The 27,177-nt window shown below is 39.6% G+C and overlaps 1 protein-coding gene across 1 annotated transcript in view; it reads right to left on the bottom strand.

Annotated features, from left to right (window-relative positions):
• Nucleotides 1-27,177, bottom strand: part of KALRN (kalirin RhoGEF kinase) — a 717,152-nt gene that overhangs the window by 210,556 nt on the left and 479,419 nt on the right. The window contains exons 14-16 of the mRNA XM_054971242.1: nucleotides 21,108-21,303; nucleotides 16,292-16,458; nucleotides 1,562-1,681 (exon numbers count right to left, since the gene is read on the bottom strand). Coding sequence (XP_054827217.1) covers nucleotides 1,562-1,681; nucleotides 16,292-16,458; nucleotides 21,108-21,303 — 483 coding nt within the window. The remainder of the gene's footprint in view (nucleotides 1-1,561; nucleotides 1,682-16,291; nucleotides 16,459-21,107; nucleotides 21,304-27,177) is intronic.

Below are 27,177 nucleotides of genomic sequence, written 5' to 3'. Positions count from 1 at the left end.
GCATCCAGGCATTCCCTGATCCACTGTGTGCTCTTGCAGATCTACCAGTACCATGCTGAGACTTCGAACACAATCAATATTTAATCTGGCATTTCCTCCTCTGAATAAACTTTTCCACTCTTTTTGGCAGCATGAGAACTTGTGTCTCACTGTGTGGCTCTTAGTTAATACCAAGTACAAGTATCTCAGGAGTGCAGCAAGCTGTGCTAACAGAACTGTGCATCCTGCTTCCGCAGAGGTGCCTGGTTAATTCTGTCTAGATGTGAAGCTAATGATACAAGTCTCCACTGGATGCTGGAACTCTTCATTCCCCTTTAGGGGGTGATTAATAACATGACATTTGATTGTAACAAGCATGGTTACAGTTAAAGAGGCGCTTGCTGAAAGATGATCCATTACCTCTATAGAGAAGTGACTATACATTAAAATATCTGATTGAGAATGTCTGAGGCATATCAACTGTAATACCCTTTTATTCTAGTTACTGAAGAGTAACTCCCATTCTGTGGTTTCACATTTAAGATAATAAAAGTGGCTATCACAGGTGATAGTAAAAGTGGCTTTAACCCTCTCCCAGGCAATTTGTATGCATATGTGAATGCTGTTAGAACAATCCTTAAATGGATGTTCAAACAATATTGTTTTCCACTTCCCATTACATATATTGGCACTTCAAGAACAGCTTTCAGCGCCATGTTCTTAACAATTACTTTAGCGAATTAAAAAATAAACAGGTGACCTGCTGTACTGAGCAATTAAATGTAGCTGATTTTGGAAATTATTTTGAAAACATATGCATATGCACTCATAACAACAGTTTTCCATAGAAACTGCTTTTACACATCACTGGATAATACACTCTCAATGCACTATAACAACAGTATTCAACTAGATTTCCCTGTATGAAAAAGGAACATCCAGCTGCCAGCAGTTGTTATAGAGCATTGAGAATGCATCATCCAATGGGTATGAAAGCAGAGTTTAGTTCATACTCACTGCACACTTTTTGGACCTTATGACTTATTCTAAAGCCAGCACCTGTTTGAGCCTTTAACCTTTACCCTGTTGCAACAAATCAAATCAATCGATGCTTCAAAAGACTTTTTCAGCAAACTCTACCTGTTCCTTCCCTTCACAACAAAACAGGTAAGCCAGACCTGTAAGAACAGCAGAGCCTTCTGCCAGTGCCAGCAGTGAGGTCCATCAAAGCATAAAGCCCTTAAGTACAGACAGTTGAGCAGCAAAGGTTTGCAGTGTTATATCATGAAACCTATGCATTCTTATCTTGAAGTTAAACTTCCATGGATTTTAATTTGGTCAAGCTATTGGCAAGGGTGGTAATGCAGAATGGGCAGCTTTTTCATGAATCCAAAGATGTTTGCAGTCAATCAGGAATAATTTATTCCAATCCTAGCCTCACTTTCATCAGGATGTAAAGAATGAACTGCTTTTCTGAGGCTTTTGTTTCTTTCTCCTTTCATCACCATTCAGTTTATGCCCATACGGCAACATTGTGTTTTTGCATGTGGGAAGGGGAACACAAATATGCTGTTGCTATTACCTCTATAGCCAGTTGGAACTGCTCATGCTCTCTCTGGAGCTGTTCAGCTTCTGACAGAGAGCTCGCATTGACAAGGCTTGCATTAAGCATTGATTCTCCATTCCGGATCCAGCCAAGAACCTATCAGAAAAGAACAAGATGGGTTAAAAAACCACCCTGGATTGATAAAACTGACCCAGGCTGCATTCACCATCAGTACTGGATCATGTACTAGTCTCGCAAGAGGGTTTGAATCAACATGAGGAATGCCACAAATCAAGTTTGAAATATTAAGAACATAAGAAAAGCCCTGTTAGATCAGACCAATGCCCCATGTAGTCCAATGGTACAGGTGGTCCATTATGTTTCCAAATAGTGGCCAACCAGATATTCCAGAGAAGACCCACAAGTAGAGGGGGCAGAAGGCATATTGTTCCCCTGTTGTTATCCCCTAGCATCAGACATTTAGATGTATAATGTCTCTGAACATGGAAGTTCCATTTAGTCATAGTAGCTAATTGCCACTGATGGATCTATTTACTTTGAATTTGTAATTTATGATAGTGAGAATCACTATATCCTTTGGTAATGAGTTCCACCATTTAAGTATTCATTCAACCTTTGGTATATCTGGACTCGGTTGCCCATCAGCTATATTGGAAAGCCCTAAATTCTAGTATTTTTGGAGACAGAGCTCTCTACCTTTCCCCCCACAACATACATAATGTTATTAATTTCTGATTTCCTCTTAATCATCTTTTTTCAAAAAACAACAAACCCCAACAAGCATTTCCGTGTAAGGAAGGTGCTGCAAAAAACCAGTGACATTAAATAGTCTAGTGCTTTCATAATCAGCCCCGTCTTCCTGGAGCCTTGATGTGGCCTTGCCTTTAATATACTGAACACAAGAGCAAGCTGCAGTGCAGGAGAGAAAGACATGAGTTCAATCGTATCTTCATGTCCTAGCTAAGCCCACAAGACCTCTTCTTCCTGTCCGAAAGTTCCAAAAATTCTGCCACTTGTGGCACCAGCTCTGTAAACTAGCCACCTCCATGGTCTATTGGTTTCTGATACTGCGCTTTTCATGACTTTTCATGTTTTAGTATGAACAGTGAACAGAAAATGTGAAATTTCCCTTCCTTTTCACACAGGAGAGGTACTGTTATGAATAAGTTCTTCTGTTAAACAAGTGAATAACAGAGTATAAATCACTTTTAATGAAGCTTCTAGATTATGGCTTGGATCACACAGATTATGTCCACTAATGGAAGAGATTACTGTCAGCAGATCTTCTTCATCTCCCTCCCCCAAAGCACCTGAAGTCTTACTCCTGGGGGACAAGGGACCCCCAGGAAATTCATGTGAGGGAAAACTGAGGTCTACAGTGGAGTGGGGAAATGGCAAAAAATCCCCCCCCTTCTATTTGTGAAAATTTTCTCTGGGATCCCACCTTGTATATTCTAAGGACATGCCATTTCAGAATATTGCCTCAAATGAAAGCAAATTTTTATGTTGTTTATAAAATATTTTTACATAGAAACATAGAGTTGGAAAGGGTCTTATAGACCATCTAGTCCAACCCCCTGCCCAATGCAGAAACAGCCTAAAGCATCCCCAACAAGTGTTTATCCAGCTGGTCCTTGAAGATTGCCAATGAGAGGGAACCTAACACATCCTTAGGCACCTGATTCCACTGCTGAATTACTCTTAATGTGAAGAAGGTTTCCTAATGTCTAGCCGGTTCCTTCCCTTCTGTAGTTTAAATCCTTTGTTTTGAGTCCTATCCTCTGTGCCAACAGGAACAGCTCCCTCCCCTCCCCTAAGTGACATCCTTTTAAATACTTAAAGAAAACAATCATGTCTCCCCTCAATCTCTTCTTCTCCAAACTGAACATTCTCAAGTCCCTCAGTCTTTCCTCACAGGACTCGGTCTCCAGGCCCCTGATCATCCTGGTTGCTCTCCTCTGCACCCGTTCCAATTTCTCTACATCCTTTTTGAAACAAAACCTCCAGAACACACAATACTCCAGGTGGGGCCTGACCAATGTGGTGTAAAGTGGGACAATGACATCCTGTGATTTGGATGTTAAACCTTTGTCGATACACCCCAAGATTGCACTTGCCTTTTTTGCTGCTGTATCATACTGACTGCTCATATTTAGCTTCCCATTTACCTATATCCCAAGATCATGTTCACACACACTGTTACCCAGAAGTGTATCCCTCATCCAGTATGCATGCTTTGCATTTTTGTTTATAGCCATGTCATTTGTTCCTGCATGGACCATCACAAATGGGTAATGGTCTGTTGGTTTGACTAACTTGGCCATCTGGCCTGTGATATCCTTCATCTTTGCCACTAGCAAAGAACTCTCGGGCCATGGGGTCAGGCCTGAATACATGATGTTCCATACCTCTCAGCAGAGAGTTACCAATCACCAAGACTTTCCTTTTCTTTTTTATGTTATTTGTTTGTACCTCCATGCTGTCCCTACTTGTTCTTTCAGGTCCTTGTTGTTGTACATCTGCCAATGATTCTGTTATGTAAGCAAGGGCCTGGAATTGCTTTCTCAACTCCACTGATGCCGAGTGCCATCTTGCTCTGCTCCTTCTGGCTTGTGCTGTCAATCTCTGAGGATGTTAATTAGGAAAATGTTCTGTTTTATTGTCCCTTCCACCCTTCTCTCCATCTGTTTGCAGGGCTTGAAGATGTTTGTTGATGAAATCCTCTCCTTTGATCTCTTCAAGAGTGCCAATCCATTCCTCCAGGCTCTTCACTTTTTCTTCTAGTAACACTACCGGCTTGCTCTTATGACAAATGAAGTCCTTCTTGTCCTCAGGTAGAAAAACAAACATAGCCCTTACCACCACCACCCCGGCAAGTTACTGGAAATGGCCCTTGTTTTCTTCCAAAAAAAGAAGTCTGCTTATAATCATCATAGAAAATAGATTTTCTCCTCGGAATTCACTTTCTGTGAAGAACCCTGGCCAAAATATCTGACCTAATGTCTCTTGAGAGCAAAAGTGGTAACACAAGAAGACAACTTATATATATATAAGCAACCCCAAGCTCGATTCCCAGGCTAAGAGCCACAGGCCAAGAGCTCTTCAGCTCACAATTCTTGTGTCTACCTCTTCATTCCGACTTGGGCGGGGTGGTGGTGGTGGCCAAACCACTTCCTTCGCAAGCTAAGCTCACCACTTACTCTCAAGTCAAAAGCGCCAGCTCCCTCTCAACCCCTGTCCATACACACAACCCCTATTCTTTCCTGAAATGGGCCCAGTATTTTGTTAACATCTACCCACCATAACACTTTCATGCATTTAGCAGAAAGATGGACAAAACTATCAGGAAGTTCTATCAGGAAATCTTAGTACAACATACTGTGTGCAGAAGATGGTAATAACTGTCCTGAGTTGGAATCTGTTCTTATGTTCTAGATCACACTTCTGTTCTTCTCCACTGAATTTAGTAAGTCTTAAATTATTAGTTTTATATGTATAAAATTCAAATTGATTCCTGGAAAAAGTTTATGTTTGGGCATTGGGAATCAATCGATGGACATCTTTTTATTTCTTTAGTTGATGCCAACTCTTTAGCATTTTTTGTACCTCACAGGACTACAAACTACCACCTTTTTTAGGATTTTAATAAGAACCTCAGAGTCACATAAATGTGCCTCTGCTGCCACATGTTGCTCACTTGCCAAATTTGTCCTTTGCTTAATAAGTAATTGTTGCTTGCAACTTCAAAACGAATGTATTAAGCTCCAAGATGGATATTTACACTTTGAAACATATTCATCTGTACCACTTAGACTTATTTTCTATCGCACTTGGTGTTTCATAATTTTCAAAATGCCGACAGGCTAAGTGTTTTCTATACTTGTAAACTGATAAATTCATTTCACAAATAGATATTAATGCACAATCCCAATGTTTTTCATGAGCCTTACAGCTTTGGAACCCAATAGTTTCAGTTCAGCATTCTTCTAACCAGATCCCTTCCCAAAACAACCCTTTCCCCAGATTCACTGAAGTGCCTTAAACAAGCTGCTCTCCCGGCTTTCAGCAAACTATGCAAAAAATTATTCAAGAGCACTTTTTGCACAGAAAATAAGGCTATACAAAATTATCAGAAAGATAGTTATAATAAATGGTTAGGGACTGTAAACTCCACCATTGTATATCATTCGTTCTACCTGTTGCTGTAAGTAGATTCTTACTATGTAATTCTTTGCATTGTTTAATGTGTCATGTTGATACTTGTGCTTTGCTTCACCTCTGTTTTCAGATCTCTGGTTTTTCCAGATTTCTACAAGTCAAATCCTATTGCATTGTCTATCAAATACCCCGTCATCATATTGATTTATTCTGTGTAATCTGCCTTGAGTCCCAGTGAGAAAATATAAATAAATAAAATAAAAATCCCTTCTTGGTGCATCTATAGTTAGAAACAAAGAGAAGTAACTAGCCCACATGTTTGGCTAATTATAATAAAGTAACATACATCTTACTTGATCATTAATGCTAGCTTTTTTCATTTATCTGAAGTCTCTCTTTCACTGCTAGCCATACCTACTGTTGCCATGAGAATTACATTAAAGATTCTAAGGAAAATAAACAAAGGGTCTTTTACACATCAATAAGGATAGCTTGGGAAATTCCTGGAAATTTGGAGGCAGTGCATGGGGAGGGCAGAGCTTGGACAGGGAAGAACAGGGATGGGAACTCACCCTCTGAAGCTGCCATTTCCTCCAGAGAAACTGATCTCTCTCATCTGGAGATCAGTTATAATTCTGGGAGAATGCCAGGCTCCAATTGGAGGTTGACAACTTTAGACCTACAAGACATGACCACAATTTTTTGCCCACACTTTCTAGATCTGGTCCTTTAGCCAATACGCAAGACAAGCCCTGCTAAAATACATGGTTTCTTTTGGTCTCTTTTCTTTGATTCCTCAGTGTGTGTTTATTGCATTCCAGGCTATCATTTGGAAATTCCTAAAAAGCAGCTTCAGTAAAAAAAAATCACTGCTAAAAGTTTTTCTCCATAAAAAATGACTGATCACATGGATATAAAACAACTTTCTCACAAAGTCAGTTGATGACTGAAACTGATGGAAACAGAGAAGCAGCTAGGTAAAGCCCTTCTCTGATTTTATTATATTTTCCATGATGTATGTGTGAAAGTCCCTGTTAGTTCACCAGCTAGGCATTTCTGAAACATGAGACCAAGTGATGTGCATGCACATGTGTGTGTGTGCGCGCACACAAAATCAATATATTAAACCCTATTTTATTTTATTCTGTGTCATGTTTTCTAGGTAACTTTTAACAGAACTTGCTGAACCATGAAACCGCTTGTATGAGTTTAGTTATACAAGAAGAGTGATGACAGAAACAAGATTTAAAACGTTCATACGTATTTTGCTTATCATAACTGATAATAATATATTCATGGAGTTAACAAATAAGGTGAGCATATGCTAGGGTTGCCAACCTCCAGGGGGGCATAGAGAGATCCCAGAATTACAGCTGATTTCCAGACTATAGAAATCAGTTCCAGTGTTGCATTCCTCCCCTCAGATATTTTCTCCATAGGGAATAATGGAGAGTAGGTGTGGCACCTTATTTGGGCCCCATAAAATTGGTCCCTGGGGTTCAATCTTCATGAAACATGGAGTGTCTTTAGAGGACATTCAAGAGCAGGTTCCATCCAAATTTGGTGAAGTTTGGTTGAAAAATGACCCCCCCCCAGGATAGCCCCCAGAGTGTTTTCCCATAGAAAACAATGGTCGCATTTTTCAGAAATAGCCAAACTTAATTAGAGAATCAATTAGGAATTCAAGGAATTTTGAATTTTTCTCAGATTCAGTAAAAAAAATAATCAGATTTCCTGAATATTTTTGGTGCACTGTTTCTCTACAGAGAACAATGATGCTGTTAGATGTTATTTCAAAAGGACAAACAGAAACCAGTAATGATATATTGAAATTATTTAGCTTTTTTGCTTTGAAAATGCTTCTGGCCAATGTACAATTCTATGGAGGCTAAGTAAAGCTGAAGCTGTAAGATTTTCTTTTTGTTTGTGCTTCCCTTGTATTCAGAAGGTTGACAAGGGAGGTGCTATTGAACAAAACTAGTATTTCTGTATTCAGATATCGCAACAAACCACCGTTATACAAACGGTATTCAACAACTCAGGTTCAAAGCATGTTTAGAATCCCAGTTTATCTTCCCCCAACAAACCACACTTCACTAGGCCACCTGCATTCACTAAACCAGAAATTAATCAAATCATGGTATAAAAACTGCATGACATCTGAATGCAGCCTTATTGTTTTATTGAGATGCACTCATTCTAGTGAGATAATCACACTAAGGAACATGGAACTTTATGTTGTTTAACTGCTGGACAAATGTAATTAGTAGCCAGAATAGGAAATCTGAACTGCTTGGGGAAATCATTTGTTTTGGACAGTGCCATAAGAACAAACAAATCCTTGGTTACTCATTCACATATTCTGGAGACATTAATTACCATTTACATCTTCTTGGAAATTTTATATATATTTTCATTTTCAAAGCTCTCTAAGTGAAATGTATCCAGGAAGATAGAGTGATATAACTGTAATTGTGCTGATCATTATCACAGGGAATGGAATTTTGCTTTATCATTAGGAAATGTTAACACAGTGATAATCACTCAGCAACTCCAGAGCCACATGCGGTTCTTTGATATGCCACTTGTGGCTCTTCTGAGCACTGTTTTCCAAAGTGGGACCTGCCCTATCTTTCATGAAAGTGGTCAAGACTGTTTCCTGGTGAGACTTATGGTTGGCAGTGGTTTCCACCTTGAAACAGACACTACCATAGGAATGAATATACTGTGAGCCTCTCTGAGCTGCAAGCCTCATGCCAAGAAAGGAAGCAAATGTGGCTGTTTGATGGCTAGTTGATGGTAACTGCAGATGTGGCTCTCCGTGAGCTGTAGAGTAACTACCACTGTGAAACACAAAGGAGTTGATATTAACCTGATACCTATAGCCTGTTTCTCTTTCACCTTTTCTCATTCCCTTTAGAAACCTCTACCAGAGTGTATATTGCATTAATTACCATAACCACAGTAAGGAAAGGAACTATGAAGCATATATCCCAGTTTCAGCCTGACAAGATAATGAGGCCCAAACCAAGCCTTCATATTTCCCAGTTCCTTTAAAATCAAGGGGATGGGGAATTCTATCCAAATTGCAAGTGCTTCTGTGAAACTGGAAGACAGATTTAGCAGAAGAGTTAACCCTGTATTATGGCATTACTGCTGCAAGCATTTTCATCTCCATCACCCAGAATGTTAAAGATTCTCACACTATGGCCTTTTTGCTTCTGATGGAGTAATGTTCTGCTTCATTGGCAACCCTTTTGTAGCAGATGGAGACTGCTAAAGACTGCTTTGTATCAGGTGGTCTCATAGGATATTTAGTTTTCTTCTGTTTTACATATATAGACAACAGACTGAATCCAAAGATGCACTTCTAAATGTGGAAGGTACCTTCTATTCAATGAAGGACTATAGTGTTGTATGAGCAAAATAACTATATTCTCCCATTAGTACAACAGTCTATAGTTTGCACAACCTCTCACACAAGCATGAAAACTCCTATAAAGCCATCTGAAGTATGATGGTTAGCCGTAAGAGGCAGCAGTACCACAAATCTGAAACTGCCTCTCGGGAAAAGTCTGCCTGACCCCATCCCTACTTATGTTCTGCAGTCTAGTGAAGATGGTCATTTTTATTAGGGCCTTTGATTTATAACCATTTCTATAGCTGTAGATGGTTTTTTGGCTGCTTGTCATTTTATCTTATCTTACTGTATATTTTTAAGCTAATGTAAGCTGCCCTGAAAATCCATTTCACGATAGCAGGGTAGCATATTATTATAAATATTATTATATAAATAGCACTGCAGAAACTCTTCTGCAAGCAGTTACAAATTAGCACTAGCATGCATTTTCCTTCTCTGTAGTTCTAAGGATCCAATAAATTTGTCTACAGATTGGGGTCACCTACAACTAAAATGTAGCGGAGAGGCCAACACTTTGGCTAACCTCAGCATGTCCTGCTTTGCCCCTGGAATGGCCAGATTCTCCTGCCCTTTTCAGCATCCTTTTTGCAAAAGCTACTACACATTTCTCAAACAGAAATGTCATCCCTTTTCTTCCTCTTCTCAATAATTTTCTTGCATGTTATCAGTGTCTCCTGACTGTCCTATAACTGATGAGAAGTATAACCAAGCATCCTTTTCAAGAGGGCTCAAGGTAACCTTCCATTAAGCCTACAGTAACTTAGCTCTATACAGCAATTTTAAAGGTTTTTTTTTTTTGCATGGTCAAGTTCACACATTTTATGAGAAGCCTATGTATACCGGCATCACACATACAAAAACTTTTGTAACCAGTCTTCAACTGTAGGCCTACATTTGCAGTTAGTCAGCTGTTGCTTTTCTAGAAAAAGGTAGCTGCAAACACCATGAATAGGAATGTTCCATCCTAACACTGAAATGCTTTATCTCCTAGTTAATTTTTTCCTGTAAACATGTGATTTGCATATTGACCACTTCTTTCAATATACAATTCATAATAGCCTAGGTAACAAAGCAATAACTTCAAAAACCTTTTTAGCAGTAACCCCATTAACTTGGGTCTTGGGAAGCGGCTGGAGATCAGCATTTAGGTACCTGCAGCACAAGACTTGCTTGCCAATTGGCATATTCTTATATGGTGTTTAACATCTAGACAAAAGCCAGTTTGGTATAGTGGTTAAGAGCAGCGGGGCTCTATTCTGGAGAGCCGGGTTTGATTCCCCACTCCTCTGCTTGAAGCCAGCTGAGTGACCTTGGGTCAGTGACAGCTTCTAGGAGCTCTCTCAGCCCCACCCACCTCGCAGGGTGATTGTTGTGGGGATAATAACAACATACTTTGTAAACTGCTCTGAGTGGGTGTTAAGTTGTCCTGAAAGGTGGTATATAAATCAAATGTTATTATTATCATTATTAAAACTATGTATAGGGGATAATGCCTCTCTCCTCCCGACATTTCTCTGATCACCACTTTCAATTAAACAATGGATAGGGTTATTATCTCAAAATGCACAGACAGGTTAACAATCAGCAGTAACCTACAAATTGATGATTTTTATCAGTTTTCAGAAAGGTAGACATCCGATATTTCAGAATTTAAGTAGAGCCCAAGACTCCTTGCAAAGCACCTAATAATTATTTCCATTATGTCTGAAAAACAGAATATTCTTGTGGAATGCTCATAAAGCCAAGCCATTTTCTACAGATTTCTGCATGAAACTGGTTTCCTAGAATCATAGTTACCTTGGCTACAGTAACTGATTTTGCTTCTAATTTTCTCTCAACTCATCAGAGTTCCAGTAAAACTGAACCAAGAGGTCAAATTCCACTCCAATTTGCCTAGAATTTCAGAGGGTCAGGAATAGAACCTGACAACAGTTCTATGCACTGAGAGTTTTCTATGCTAAGATCTTTCCTTTTACACTGCAGATTTCTTCAACTTCATGACATTTCATATAATTTTCAAATAATTTTAGTTTGTGGCTTTTGGCCAGACTTCATGTGATAGGGGACATGCATGTTCAGAATCTCCCAATGTTTTTGCCAAAGAATCTGTGAGAGTCCCTGATATATATCAAAGCCATAGTGAGAAGCTGAATTAAGTAAACCACCAAAAAAATGGCAGTACCACACCTCAAGACCCAAAGAACAAAACATCATTAAGAAAAATTATTTTGGATCATCTCTCGTTTTCCCTTCCCCACGTTTTCTTTCCCTTCCCCTCATAGATTCTCCTCTTTCCTGCTTCCTTCTCTCCTTCCCATACACCTCTGTCTGCCCCCCATTTTTACCTTTCCCCTTCCTCCCCCCATTGTGGTAGCATCTCCCTTGTGGCCCAGTTGCATGGCACCAGCTGAGCCAGGCCCAGTTGCACGGTGGAGAATCTACAAGGATTTGCAGATGTACTTCACTTTTTCCCTGTATCCCCTTCCCCAAACTATTAACTCCCTTCAAGCAGCCTCCATATGCTCACCTTTCTCTACGTCCTTCTCTCTTTCAAACCCGCTAAATAACTTACCTTTTATCTATCTCCCATCTTCATCTATACTTATTAATTTTATTCATTTATACCCCACCTTTCACCACAATGGAGACCCAAAGCAGTTTACATTGTTCTCCTTGCCTCCAATTATCTTCACAACAACCCTGAGAGGTAGGTTAGGCTGAGAGTGTGTAACTAGTTCAAAGACACCCAGTGAGCTTCCATAGCAGAGCAGTGACTTTAACCTTGGTTTCCAACATCCTACTCTGAAACACTAACCACTATACTACACAAGCTTTAGGGGGAGTGTTGAACAGTAGCAAGCCACCAGGCCTGGGAGAATCATGCATGTCTTGTGGTATCAGGTGGTTTCTTTTGGGCATGGCCTCAATTAGTCCTCCCTTAAAAGCCAAAACAGCTCTGGAAAGGGCCCTGCCTCTGCCTTCTGTCTTTTACTCACGGAAACCAAACCTGGAATACTGGCTAAATTGTTATGGTTGCCCAGCAACAGCCACTGAGGGCATCTGGTTAAAGCTACAGGTCCTCAGGTATCATGTTGTTTTTAAACCCTCCCCCCCTTTTTTTAAAGATTTCAGATTTTTCTGCAAACCTGGAACATTTTTTCAGGTATGTAAGATCTCTCTTGCCTGTTCATGGCTCCAATCTCCAGATTTAAGTATCCAAGATCAGGGCCATTTGGCTATTAGTATATAAGTGACCTGTAGTAAAAGATACATCATCAAGAATACCTTTAAGATAAAACATTGTAGAAATCATTAATTCATTTTATGATATGCTATACAGCAGGAGTGTGTTGAGTGGTTCCTACACAGACTCCAGTTGTTCCAAATTTCAACTCATTTCCCTGACATTCAAACCTATCAAATGTACACTTGAAAACAGAAACCCTCCTTAAATGAGACAGAGAAGGAAAAACAATTTTTAGGTTTTTCAAGCTCCATTATGTTAAAACACAACCATATGTAGGCATTCTAGAACTCTCCAAATTTTGTACTGCATCAGCAAAAGTTGAGTTAGCTCCGCTACTGGTGGCAGCCCACTCTTCCTCTTCTCCTGAGAGCAAGAGCAATTTGGTAATGAGTTTGAGACCATTCATCGTCTCAGATGCTCTAAAGTGAAAGTGAAGCACATTTGGCCCTGGACTGGATGTGAACAACAAGCCAAAATCAATATAGATTCCAATTTCACTAAGTGATTCTGATTATGACTCATCCCCCAGGAAGCCAAATCCAGCCACTTTATGACAGGGCACAGATATATTTAAACCCAGCTCTTTCCAGGGAAAGCTATAGCTGCAATAATTCACAGGTTAATAAGCAATTGACTTTTTAAAGTATTCAGCTGAACAAATAACATAAGTTCTTGCCATAGGCTTGCTGAAAGGCCTCTGAGTGAGGAAGGCTCTGATGGTACCCAAAATAATGCTTAAGAAACTCTAATGAACCACAGCTGTTAACATCTTTCTTAAAGCAGTTTCGGAAATTCACTCTTAAATTCATGCACACTTCATTTGAGGTACTGATTATTCAAAGGCACAAGTCTGAGATTTTGGAAGCATGCTTTGGAAAGAGTAAGATTGATTGAGCATCTTTTACAATTTTCGAAGTAGAACAGAAATGTTGAAGAAACGGTACACAGGAAATCACATATATGCATATGTGCAGTGAATGGCTAAGCATAAATGAACCACTGGAAAAGGAAAGGTTCAAAATGAGTTAATATTGCCAGCAGCATCACAGTCTATATAAAGCTCCTAGGACTGCTGCATTGTACTCTATGTAAAAAGGGAAAAGGGGAGGGGAGCTCCATGTATGTCTTTGTGAACTGCTTGGGGAAATGGTTAAAAATTCATCAGCATGCTAGTTAGCAGGCACTAGCCTAACTATACTAATCGTATTTCCACAATATTAAAATGTTTGCACAGGTTGCCAATTTGGTTCAAAAGCTGACTATCTTTTTCTCTCTCTGATTTTTTCCTTTACTGCCAATGAGTTAAAGACATGATACATCAGAGTAATTCTGACAGCTTTCTCTGACTGGCAGCAAAGGTACACAAAACAGAGGCTTAGATTATACAAGTCTTTTGCAACACCTCCAAGTCTGCATGACTATAGTTTCAGGTGGATAGCTGTGCTGGTCTGTGCTGCACAGGTGTGTGGTGTTGTGTGGCTGAGCAGTGATGCTGTGTATGAGAGTCACAAAAGTACCATACTAAAACATCCTGAACACTGCATAGATCCAACTAATTCATAATCTTCACTTGAGACTGCAGATCTGCCAGGCTAATTGGCCCATATAAGCAACCCAAGTGATACATATAGTCATGACATAGGGATAATGAAATGCAATGTTACCATATCCTTGGAATGAAACCCTGAGTATTTTATGGCATTGTTTACTAGGCCTTTACTGTATGCAAATAAAGAAACCCATTTATAAACACATATACATTAAGACAGTTTCTTCCAGCTCTCACTCAGCATAGCAGCTGCTTCGCTCTCAAACATAAGATTTTTACCAGTAACAAAATGTTCCAGATCACTGTCACTGACAAACACTACAGATGTGTTATTAGCATTTTTATGAACCAGAAGAACAGTTCTCATAGCAACTGTGTTCATTTGACACTCTTTTCTCCCTGAACAGTACTTGTGAAATTATTGTTCCACTAGGCTAGGTTTGTTCCCAACAGAAAGGGAACACATTCTAGGATGCAAAACAGAACAATTCATCTTGACAAAATTCATTGTGTGATGTATAGAAACAACACAACTTCCAATATTCTTTAAGAATTCCTCAAAGTTCTATGCAACAAATCAGGAAGGAGTTATAAACATTAAGAAGCTTCAGATTTTTCTGTCCAAGGAGGCAGGGCTTTTAAAGTAATCCCTTACATACTACAAGTTGCTGGATGGGTAGGAAGAGGATTTCATTCTGTGCAGAATATAAGAAATGGAGATCATGAACAGCAGGCTGCTACATACAGAGGGCTGCAGACAATGTTAAAAATTCATACTCCTGTGAGCCTATCCAAGACCTGGTTTCTGAACCTTCCCAGAAACTTACCAGATACCCTAGCCCTGACCCAATATGATCTGCACAGAAACAGGACTAAAAACCTGTATTTCTTTCTTCAAAGGAAACAGTAACTAAACCTGGGATTGTCAAGATACAGACCTTTGTTTTAGATAACAAATTCCACCCTTGCATCGCAAATCTAACAACGCACAAAAACAAAACAGGAATCTTGTGGCACCTTAAAAGTTAACAACGAATTTTTTATTCCAGTGGGCTCTAGTCTACAAAAGATTATACTGGAATAAAACTTTTCGTTTTTAAAGTTCTGCAAGACTTATGTTTATTTTTGCTGCAACAGACCAGCATGGTTATTCCTTTGGAACTGATAATGCACAGAGTCTTTCTACAGCCCAGGCTATTTTAGTTTTACTATTGAACTGAACCTGAAAAAAAATGTACACCAAGATTCTAAGGGAGTGTGTCTTTACAAAACAAGAAACATACCTCTAAATTACCACAAAAACTGTTCTTGAAAATATTATACAGGATAAAGAATATGTAGTAGCTGAAGTATATTCTATATTAACTATGAAGATGTTATTGGTAAAAAGAAAAAGTGCAAGAAGATTAATCAGCTGATTCCATGTTGTTTCCTTTGCTCTGATTCCTAGGATCCCTGCTCCAAGAGGAATGATTACGAGATTGTTTTACTGGATCAGATCACCTAGTTCAGCACTCTTGTTTCCCTCTGCAACCACAAGAAAATATCAGGAGATAATCATCCACTGTCCTCATCATCTGGTAATCACATCATGTTCCCTCTGAACACAGAGATTCCATTTTTAGTCATTATACAAAAAGGTTTGTACTTTATGAATTTGTATTAGTTCTTTCACCTTTCTACTGCAGAACTCCACCCCCTCCTTAATTTCTGCATCTTCCTTTACCTGAGTTATTCTATTGCATCATAACCCTATCTCTCACACTGCAGAAATGCACCTGTTGCTGGGTTGTAAGGAAGGCATGACTCACAAGAGCATATCTTGGTTACAGGTTGATTTTGCTATCATTTTTCCTTGGGAACTTATTATGCTCCCACGTTCTGATTTAATAAAAGTGTTAAAGCTTGTAAGACTTTAAACACACATTATGAGCAAAAAAAGGAGATGTTAAATGTGGTGTAATCAAACCAGAATAATCTCCAGCAAGCTGTCACTTTGAGTGCTGTATACATACATCAGTGAGACAAATATTCTGCAGTGATTCATGGAATGCTCTCAATTTACTGCTTCTACTAACACATTATTTCCCCAGAACACGTGCAAAGTAGAAACACATTTTGCTTCAGAACCTCTGAAGTCAATCCCTCCTGGAATGTTCACATGAATATTAAAGGTGCCTTTTGCCCAGTGGTAAACCTTCTGCTTGTCAGACCTGTGACCACATCAACAAGTTATATAGGAGATAAAAGCTTCCAAGCTCCACAGATCTTGCATGGTGCAAACAGGGGTTTTAACATCCCTCTGTGTTTGGCAAGCCATGTCTTCAAGCTAACACAAAACAGCTTAATGGCAGTGGTAAAAAACCTGACCTGCTTGACTTCTGCCTGCAGGTGCCGGAGCTGAAGGCACTGTTCCAGCCGCTTGTGTGTCTGATCAGCATTGAGCTCCAGCTCATGCTGCTTCTCATGAAGAAATTCCAGCAGCTCTTGCACTTGCGTTGCTAAATCGATGTCCTTTTCACAGATCAGTTCAATGCCTGTAATGAAATAGATGTCCTCAGGTGGAAAAGCAAGCATGTATGCTGCTGTGGCGCAAAAAAATACCCTGCAAAAATGCTGTGACCTGTAACAACTGTCTGAATCTTTCTCTTGGCAATTTAATCCAGACAAACTCATTCACATTTACAGGTGCTCTGTGAAGCACTGAGAAGTCCATTTTCTAGCTGCTAGAATCTAGCTAATCATATGTTTTCTTTGCAGCTGGTGTTATGTAGTAACAAAAAAAAGTTTATCTTTTGCTGTCTGTCATGACTGTGACAAGGGCCGTTTTCACGTGCCTGTAAACCCTCCAGAAAATCGCGCAAAACTCAAAGCATGATGGCATCTTCATAATGCAATTTCCCGTCATGATCCCGTTTAATGGCGTGATGACATTAGAAATCATGCCATTAAATGGGATCATGACGGGAAATCAAAGACAAACGAGGAAAACCCTTCTATGCTTCCTGTACTTGACAGTTTATGAAATAGGTTACCTCTCACTGAAGTTCACAGCAAACAATTCACTGATTCATGTGTATTAAAACAACATCATTCTTTTGCAGTAAGTAATCAGATCAAAGAAAAGAAAAATGGAGAAGACTGGTCTCCAAATAAGAAGGAACTTTGAATTAAAAAGCAGAAAGATGAATTTACAGACCTTTTCACAGGCTGTTTATGAATTCATAGGACCCAGACTGGTAGGTTTAGTGCAACTATTCATAATTCTATGGTCTGCTCAGGATCAAAAATTAAAGGATTGATTGCAGAAAAGAAGTTATCAATATGTAGCCTATGGGCTCCCTTTAGGCTACCATGCATTCTTATACAATATCTGCACTATTGAAAGAAACATTGTCTGAATAAATGACTAAAGAGCAGAAAGTGGTTTTAGAATTGGGGATCAGCTATCCATTCTTAAGTATTGTTCTGTTAAAACACTAAGGAAAACCTAGACAAAGCAATTGATTGTGATTCTAGTGCAACTCTAGTGAACTGAGTGCCAGTGTAACTGTGTTATCTATGTAATCAGAAAACAGTTTCAGCACTAAGTCTTGGATTGTTAGGGGATATTTTCAGATTCTGTCTATTAATTAAATTCATGGCCACCTGCTTCCAATGTATTTTTGCAGTCAGTTTCAATATGATCACTACGTCGAAAATCAAGTTGATTTTTTTATGATTAGGTTTGAATTATTATTTTCATTCAGAATTTCAAAGATATAATTTCTATGGGCCTAACTACTCATTCATTCATTCATGCATGCATGTATGCCTACACTGGCAAATCTGTCTTGGAATCTCATGATTTTAAGGCACTAGAAAAGCAAAGAACAGAAAACCGAAAAACAAACACTGGCACATAAAACCCAATTTTCAAATGGTTCCTGCTTCCTTTGCTGAGCTAGCCATGGCTCAGGTAGGAATGGGGAACATTCATATGGTTTAATGAAGATATGCAAAAGTGTAATCTACTAGAATCTTTGGGTAAGACAGTAAACATTTTCAATCAATTTGCAAACCATTAAGGACAAAATTCTAGTATATAAGCATGTTTCTCAGGAAAAAAATCCACAATGTATATGTTCAAAACCAGCTGTGTTTCTATGTTTTACAAAAAGCAATTCACTCAGTAAACTTCTGAGTATTTTTTCAAAACTGAAAAAAACAAGGGAGCATTTTTAAAAAACCCATTTCTGTTAATACAAATCAGCATTTGAGAAGACTCAGCTTGTAATTGTGTATGCCAGCAATGTGACACAAAACTGTGTGACATATGACAAGGCAGAAAGGGCAAATCATTCATCACAGGGCTGCTGTCTGCCCTTTAATATCCTCGGCCCTTTACTGATTGCCACTGATGAGCTATCTCAATCAGAAATACACCAGCCATTGCGTGCGACTGAAAATTGTGAATGTAGTCAGATCAAAGAAGTGCAGTATAGTCAAGCATACTAAAATGCTGGAAAAGTCCCAGGGATACAACATCATATGAAGGCTAATTATAACAAATGTGTGTGATGCCTAGCATTTAGAATGAATCTTGTTCCCAAAGGGGAGGATAAGATTACCAGGTTCTAAATGTGAAGTTCAAGAGCCATTCTATCTTATTTGGTAATAAGCTGTTTCCTTTTGGCCAAGAAATAATAAGCCACTCATTTTCACTTCTACTGTATGTGCTACACACAGGAATTTGCAAGATCACAGTTCCTATAATGCTAGTGGTTTGGCTTGTCTCCTTGAATTTGCTTGTGCTTTAAAAACACCAACGCTGAAGGAACTGATTTTTTTAACAACAACAATAATAAATAATTTATTCGATTTCTAGCCTTCCCTCCCCGCGAGCGGGCTCAGGGCAGATTACAACCATATCATAAAACAGATGAATCATTTAAATACATTAAATACATTAAAATCAGAGTCAGCAATAAGTACATATAAAAACCCAAGATGGTGGCTCCTAATTAATCAGGGTGGTTTTTTACCCCATGTCTGCATTGGTATCTCAAATAGTTGATTGGACTGAGATGAAGATTACAGTATTCTCAGGCATAAATACAACAAAAAACAGACAGTATGGGGGGGGGGATTTTAATCAAAAATAAACTCTTTTCTGAACTTTTAATTAAGATCAATTCAGCATTTCCTTGTCCCTTGGCAGGGCAAAAAGATGAAGGCTTTGAGATCAATGTGATTTTTAATTTTTCTTAGGCTTTTATTTTCTTCTGAAAACAGTATTGTTCAGGAGGGTATTTCTTAAAGGAAAATAAGGCAGTAGTATAAGGTTGTAGGAGCTTTTATAAAGAGAACAGGATAGTAACTTGTTTCAATGTTTATCTTGCTCTTACTACATTGTTTTTTACTTTACTTCATTCTTTTTTTTGCACTGTTTCTAATTTTTGTGATCCTAGTCCTATTGCTCTGTTTGTTGGATGTCTCATGCTATTTGATTGCATTGTCTTCTGTTGTGTAATCCACTTGAGACTCAATGAGAAAGGGAGGATATAAATAAAATAATAAATAAAATATGAAAGCAAGCCAATCTGAGCTTTAATGGTGGAACTGGAAGTGGAGATTAAATTAAAAAGTGGTAGGCCCAATTTCATTTAGACAGCAATCCAGGGCATATTTATTTGGTAGCAGCAGCAACTACTGAACAGTGCTAGTCCACTGGATTCTTTGCTGTACTCTCATTGCTCTTAAACGTGATTTGTTTTGTTATCCCTCTAGGTCTCTGTTTTTATTTGAGCCATAGTGAGGGGCCTTGGCTCAGCAGTAGGCCACCTGCTTTGTATACAGAAAGTCCAGTTAAAAGGATCAGTTAGAGGATGATGAGAAGGACCTCTTCCTGAGACTATGGTGAGATGCTGCTATTCATAGTAGACGGTACTAACCTTAATAGGCCAATGACCTAACTCAATGTAAGGCTAATTCATGTATTCATGTGGCTTAGGAAGGCCCTCCGCTGGGGGGAGACTTGGCCTTCCAGTTGCTTAGCCTGGGTATCTTTCTGTACTTTCTGCTCCACTTCTCCCACCTATTCCTCAGCGGCCTTCCCTGTCATCCTTCCCCTTATACGGCTGTCCTGGAGGGAACTCCCCACCCCTCCCACCAGGCTTTGCCCTATCCCTGTGTGCCCTCCACCGCTGTCTTGACAGGCAGCTGCCCTGACCTGTCTGGACCCTCCTGAGGCCAGTTGCCATCTCCAGCCTCACCCCAGCTTCTAAAGCCCAACTGGAGGGCGGGGCTGGCTGGTCTTCACCTCCTCCACCTTGCTTGCTGCTGTCTGAGTGCTTCCTGGTACTCCTCTGCCCCCAGGTTGCCTGGGACTGTTTCTGGGCAGCCTTGTTGCCCAGCTGGCTGAGAAGGAGGCATCTTGGTTCCCTTGTTTTCCCAGGGCCTGCAGACCTGCTGCGGCTCCTCCCACTGTGTGGGGCAGGAGTGGGCCTGTGTCACTCCCCTGGCCAGGCTAGCAGCAGCAGGTGCTTGGGAGGAAGCCCACATTCGGGCATCTTTGCTGTGCCTCCCTGCAGCAGCCAGGAGGGTTTGCAGCGGGGCTAGCTTGTTCGGGCCTGCTCTTGCCGCTGCGGTGGTGCCCGCTGGCCTCTCCTCGGGCTGTGCCACCCCCACCTTGTTCCCTGCTGCCCTCCAGCTGGCTGTCAACGGCAATGTTGGCTTCCTCAGGGGCTCCTGGCTGCTGAGCAGGTGAATGGGGGGGGGACGGCGTGGATCCCTGGTCCTAGACTACTTGGATGGGGGAACCACAAAGGAAGACTCTGCAGAGGAAAGCACTGGCAAACCACATCTGCTTCTCACTTGCCTTGAAAGCTCCTTGCTGGGCTGTCATATGTTGGATGTGACTTGATGGCATGTACGTATATAACCCAGAATGCAAAGAAGCAGACTTATTCCCTTCTGAGTTTACAGAATACAATGGATTTAGAAAAGTGTCATTCTGCTTAAGATGACATTGCTAGTAACTGTGCATTTTTTTCTTTCTAGTATAATAAGGACAGATTCCTGCCACAGAAATCTCTCTGCTCATATTACATTTGCATACCGCAGAATATGTCATGATCTTTAAAAAAAAAAAGAAAGAATATGTCATGGTCTTAAAAAAAAAAGACTATGTCATGGTCTAGCCTACCTGAGGCCTGGACTTCCATGATGTACTGGTGCAAATCTTGTCCTTGCTGGATGACCTCAAAGGTCATGTTGTTCATAGCCAACTTTCGTTCAGTGTGTCGCTGCAGACGCTGCTCTGCCAGAGTCAAGTCCTCAGTATTGAAATCATTCATTTGCCTTAGCAAGTCCTCATTCCAGGCATCTAACTCAGCTGTCACCTTCAAAATGAAAACAAGCAAGGCAGGTTAATCATTCACGGTTTTCAAAAATCTGATTACAAAATCAAAAATGACTTCATTGTCTCTAATTACAGCCTCTAATTCCAAGCCCAAGAAATTTAACAGGAGTCAGTATATAAGTTTCAATGGGGTGCAGAGGCAAAACTTTATTTATTACAGGGCTTTATGAATTTGAGAGGAAGAGTGATTCAGACAATGTTTATTACAGTAGAATCTTAGAGGTAACATCACCTTGGCCTGGAGGTTATTGGCAGTTTAAAAGATGTCCCTCCAATCTTTCACATGCCACAAAATTACATGAAGTTGCCTGTCTGTGAGAATTCATAGGGCTTATCTAGGCTTATTCTGTTTTGCCTGACAACACTAGCAGTGAAAATATATTGAAATATTCCCTGTGTAACTCTGTATGTAGCCTAAAGGGACGGGGATTTTTGAAACAATGTATAAAATTTTCTATTATTATGTAACATCTATACAATATTTTTTTCATTTGCAAAGCACTTTGGAGTATTCTTGTGTTTGCCTTTCAATAACCTGTCATTCATCCTGTTTTACTCATGGGGAATGGAGAACAGATGTAGGAACTTGGCCACACCATGAGGTAAAGGCTCAGGACTTTACTTCAGTTGTTTCACATCAAATTTTCTGTCGGCTGGGCAACACTGGTTCTTAAGAAGTCACTTTTTCATCTGTGCTTCTGTGCTTCCCTAAAGCATAATTAAATTCTTAATGATGCCTGGTTTTTTTTTTGCTAGAACAACATCATGACACCATCTTTCAATTTACATGGTCCTGTTTGCATTGCACTTGATAACAACAACAATTAAAAAAAAAACAATGTTCAGTTTATACACTGCCCTTCAGGACAACCTAATGCCACACTCAGAGCAGTTTACAAAGTGTGTTATTATCCTCATGACAATCACCCTGTGAGGTGGGTGGGGCTGAGAGATCTTGGAGAGAGTGGTGACTGATCTAAGGTCAGGCAGCTGGCTTCAAGCAGAGAAGTGGGGAATCAAACCCGGTACTCCATTTTAGAGTCCTGCCACTCTTAACTACTACACCAAACTGTGAAGCTCCTATGAACCTTGATGTGAATTAGGCTATTGGGTAGTTTAATCATTGCTTCAGTTAGAACTGATTTGATTTTTAGTGATATATTTTTAGTGGTATAGTCTAAATTCCAAAAGGTTTTCTCCTCCCTAATATTCAGGATGCTGTTATTACTCTTTGTCACTGCAAATTTCCAAAGCAGATGGGAATTTGCTTTCTAATCGATAGACTTGACACAGACATGACATAGAAATGAACAAATGCACTGCTTTCTATTTCTTTTTGTTTAAATATGTTGGCAGGTGAGCTTTTTGTCCAGATAGGATGCTGAGATTCCTCACTTATTTCTATTATGGAATATTTATGCAATTTATATGCAACTAATGCAAATATAAGCATCAATTATTCTGGCAAATTTCATTAGCATGGTTGGAAAAAAAGATAAGCAGTTTCATCTTAAATGGATAGAAACTTGGATTTAGGAATGTAAAAGGCTGCCAACAACTTCAGTGGCATCTCTATTGCAAATATATTCCTTTATTTTTTAAGTTGTGGACACAGTTTTAAGCCAATAGGTCCCTGCTTGTGTAAAAACCAGGCAGTTAAATTTGTAATACAGCAGCAGATGCTGACTGTATGTAGTTGCATACCGGCAGTAATTTCCAATTTAAATCTTGTCTGATGTCACTACTGCAGGGTCTTGCTGTTAGTGTGATGAGGCTGATCCTGCCTCCGTGCCCTAGCCCTAGGGTGTGGATATAAAAAACGCACAGGAAATTTTAAGACAATGGAACAAATAATGGAAGATATGGCCTTCAGGAAAAATGTATTAAAGACCTTGAAAACCTTGAGAGTTTTGGAAGGAGCTTGGGCAAAGTAGAACATTTATGCAGAACATGGCACACCAGAAAGAGTTCTATAAGCAATCAGAATGTTGCATCTGCATCTAATGATGCAGAATTAGGGAATCAGACATACGAATTTCTCCAGAACTTTCTGTGATTATTGATTTACCATAGCCATTGTACACAACCATATGCATCTCACAAGATAAACATAGTTTTATGAATGGGGCCTAAAAACAGTGTTCTCACAGGGTTATAATGAAGTAGGGCTGCCAGACCCTACTTCAATGGCTACCAATCCACTCCCAAGCACAATTCAAGGTGTTGGTTTTGGCCTTTAAAGCTCTACATGGCTTGGGACCATCTTCTCCCATATGTTCCTGCCTAGGAATTGGGATCACCGGGAGAGACACTCCTGACTGTCCCATCAGGTAAGGAAGTTCACCTCATTGCTGATCTTCAGGAGGCAGCTAAAGCAGTTTTTATTTGGGGCTGCTTCTAATTATCTTTGTTTCTATGTTTACTGGCAGTCCTAAATTGTATTTTTAATTTTTTAAAAATTCATTTTATGATTGATATTTCATAAGAATCGGAAACATATAAGCTTCCTTGAGTTCCTGCAAGGTAGAAAGATGACTAATAAATGTTTTAAATAAATAAATAAAGCCCAGAAATGTATACAAGGAAGCATATGAAAAACCAAATTCTAGAAAACTAAATTCTAGGAAAGTATCATATATTCTAATTGTGGCTGCATCTTTGAATACTTAAATCTATGGACTGGGGCCACAGAGAAAGAAAAAAAAATCCCTGCAAACTTGGAAGACACTGTCCCTGGATCGGAGAAAAATATGAAAACTTTTAAAAATGGAGAGGGGTTTAAATTGCCCCTCAGACAAGGACATTGTCTGTGATGGGTCCCAAATGTGGAGAAAGGCAGGGTATACATGAAGTAAATAAATAATAAATGTAACTAAAGAATGGAAAGTAGATAAAAGATAGGCTTGTTTGTGATAAGATTGCCACCAACGTGGCAATATGCAATGGTCTTTACAACTTTTGAAAACCCAATGGAAAGTAAAAACATTGGTGCTGCACCACAAGAAAGTAGGCTAGACCCTCTAAATTGGGGGAGGGGTATCAGAAGGAGTGAATTTTGGAAGCATGCCTAAAGTTTACAGTTTCAGTCTCCCACTGAAGTTGGAGAAATAGTTTTGAGATGTGGGAAGAGAACTCATATCCTCACAGCAAGTACACCACTGATAGTTCTATTGCCACAGAAGTCTTTTTAAAAAAACAGAAAAAAAGCCTGACATGACACAAGGATGAGGCAGAGCATAGACACACATCCTGCTTTGGAAAGACTAAGTGCTGTGCAGCAACATGAAACATGGCGCCCCTCCGTGCCCACTCAAAATCTGTTCAGGCCCAAACCAAATAGTTCTTTAATAGCAATGACAAATGCATGTCCTTAAACAATTCACATTTCAAATGTTGGATTAAATTAATTGTATGCAGAACAGCTGCTCTGAAATTCACGAGGAGCATTTCCCTAACAGTGAAGAGAATGGGGCAGGCCTGACTCCCACAGAGCTCTGCACGCGTGCCACGAAGCCCCACAGAACTCGGGATCAATTATTATCATCTGAATCCTAATAATTCCCACTCAGTATTGCTCTGGATGCCAACTTATTATTTTGTTTTTATCCGTAGTTGTTAAAATGTTGTAAGTGTGGGAAAATGGAAATATTTCAGCAAAGATAAGCAGATGCCTACATGAAGACAAGAAAAATATTAAATGGTTCTGCAGAGCATAAAGAACCTATTACTGAATATTACATTAGGTGTTTTTTATGTGAACTATATACCACAGACTTTTAATGAGACTACAGGTGCAACTTGCACTCAGCTGCAATAGTCACTGTCAGTTAACCTCACACAGCACGTAAGTATAGTAACATGACAGACACTTCAGCAGTCCCTAAAAAAATGCAATAAGTATCAGGGACTTATCCCATTATGGCCATGAGCTCAGCAGGTGGCCTTGGGTAAGCCACCCCTCTCAGCCCCAGCTCCCCATCTATATTGTGGGGATAATAATAATACTAACTTGTTCACCACTCTGGGTGGGCACCGCTCTGAGTGGATTTCAGCTTAGTTCCTTGCCCAGACTTCACTACTGGACCCCAGCAACAAAACTGTGCTCATTTACATCAACAACGAACCCCTCTAGAACATCTGCTACTTGAAGGAAAGGTACTGTCACTTTGCCTGGTGGTATATTTATTAAGTAGTTTGGTTCTGCATTAGCACTTACAGATCATCCTCCTGTTTTAGTTTAGTGTACCTAATTTACAGTTGGCACACTACAGCCAAGTAAACAGCAGACTATCTAAACTGGTGGTATTTAGAATTATTATGTATCCTTACATTTAAAGAGACATAGCATTGGCTATACTGTGCGTGCGTGCTATGTGCCATCAAGTCACTTCTAACTTTCGGTGACCTTGTGAATTAACAACCTCCAAAATGTCCTTCATTAACAGCCTTGCTCAGATCATGCAAACTGGAGGCTGTGGCTTTCTTTATGGAGTCAAGCTATGCCATTTGGGGTCTTCCTCTTTTCCTATTGTACCAACCTGTAACCGAGACGCACTAAACTATAATGGGATCATTCAAGATCTATAATGGTTATGCAAAAACAGAGTAGGAAATAAATGTACCACTGTATGAAGTGACCCCCATCTTCCCAGTCATACATAAAGAATTTAGGTGCCAGTCACCTTCATAAACATTAGTTGGATTCCATACAATGGCTCCTAATTGCATGCGTCCCGTAAAGAGATTAGTCTAAAATACATTAGAGAAACAAGTCTAACAAAGAGGTCTAATCTTCCTACAACCTAACTTTTTTTGCAATAGCTGATGTCCTAACTTTAGATTATGGCCTAAATTTCAATTTAATTCTACTGAGTTTGTAGAGGTATATTTAATCCACTTAATATTTGTTTTTCTTTTATTCTAAAGTTCTGGACTATAAAGGTATTTTTTTCTTATTTCATATCATATTATTATTTCATATAACATGTCAGACCAGTTCCCAAGTTTAAAGATATTTCTGGCATAATGATTTTGTTGCAATTAAAATGTACATGTACTTCCTATTTGTAGCTCACAACCTGCATACATTTTGCTCTGGCAGCACTTTTACTAACATAATACTGCATTTTCTGAAGAGCTAAAACACAATATCCTATACTCTAGAAAATGCAATACCTCTCCCAGAGAACACAGTCACAGTCTTGTGTGAATTGTGGCTATTCAGGGCAAGGCCTCTGATGTTATTTCTTGACAGAAAAAGACCTAACCCCTTTTCTTTGCTGTGTGGATTTTTTTTCAGTTGTTCTCCACACCTCTTTCATTCTGATATGTTCTCAGGTCAGACAAGTTTGAGTGCTTTACGTGTTCTTTTTCTCAACCACACAGACATCACATACATATTCTAAAGACACCAAGACTATTCTGCATCAGTATTGTATGATACTGACCTTCTGATTACATGGCCATTGAACATGTGTACAATTATGCTGTTTATATTTTGTAAGGTTTGCTAAAATGTATGTGTCTGTGAAAGTGTGGTGTATCCTAAATCGTAGTGCAACTTAGCACTTCAAAAAGGGAACAGTCCAGATAGCCCTTTTATTTTAAAGTGGAATATAAAGTGGAGTATCATGCAATTGCTGCAGGAATGACAGATGAACAAACATTGCAGAAAATCAACAAGGTATTTGGGGCACACATTGAGTTGGATGCTGACTCGCATTTCTGGAGGCACAAGAATGTTCGCAGGCAGAGTGTGACCTTCCTGTCTCCCCGCTCTGTTGGGAGCCCAGAATGCTACCAGTGGGGGGGGGCAGCAGGGGAAAAAAATCAGACTCCATGAGGAGAAGTCCTT

Source organism: Eublepharis macularius, chromosome 2 (assembly GCF_028583425.1).
Source record: "Eublepharis macularius isolate TG4126 chromosome 2, MPM_Emac_v1.0, whole genome shotgun sequence".
In the NCBI taxonomy this organism is placed as follows: Eukaryota; Metazoa; Chordata; class Lepidosauria; order Squamata; family Eublepharidae; genus Eublepharis; species Eublepharis macularius.
Note: the sequence above shows the minus strand (reverse complement) of the source record. Positions and strands in the feature narration are given on the sequence as shown.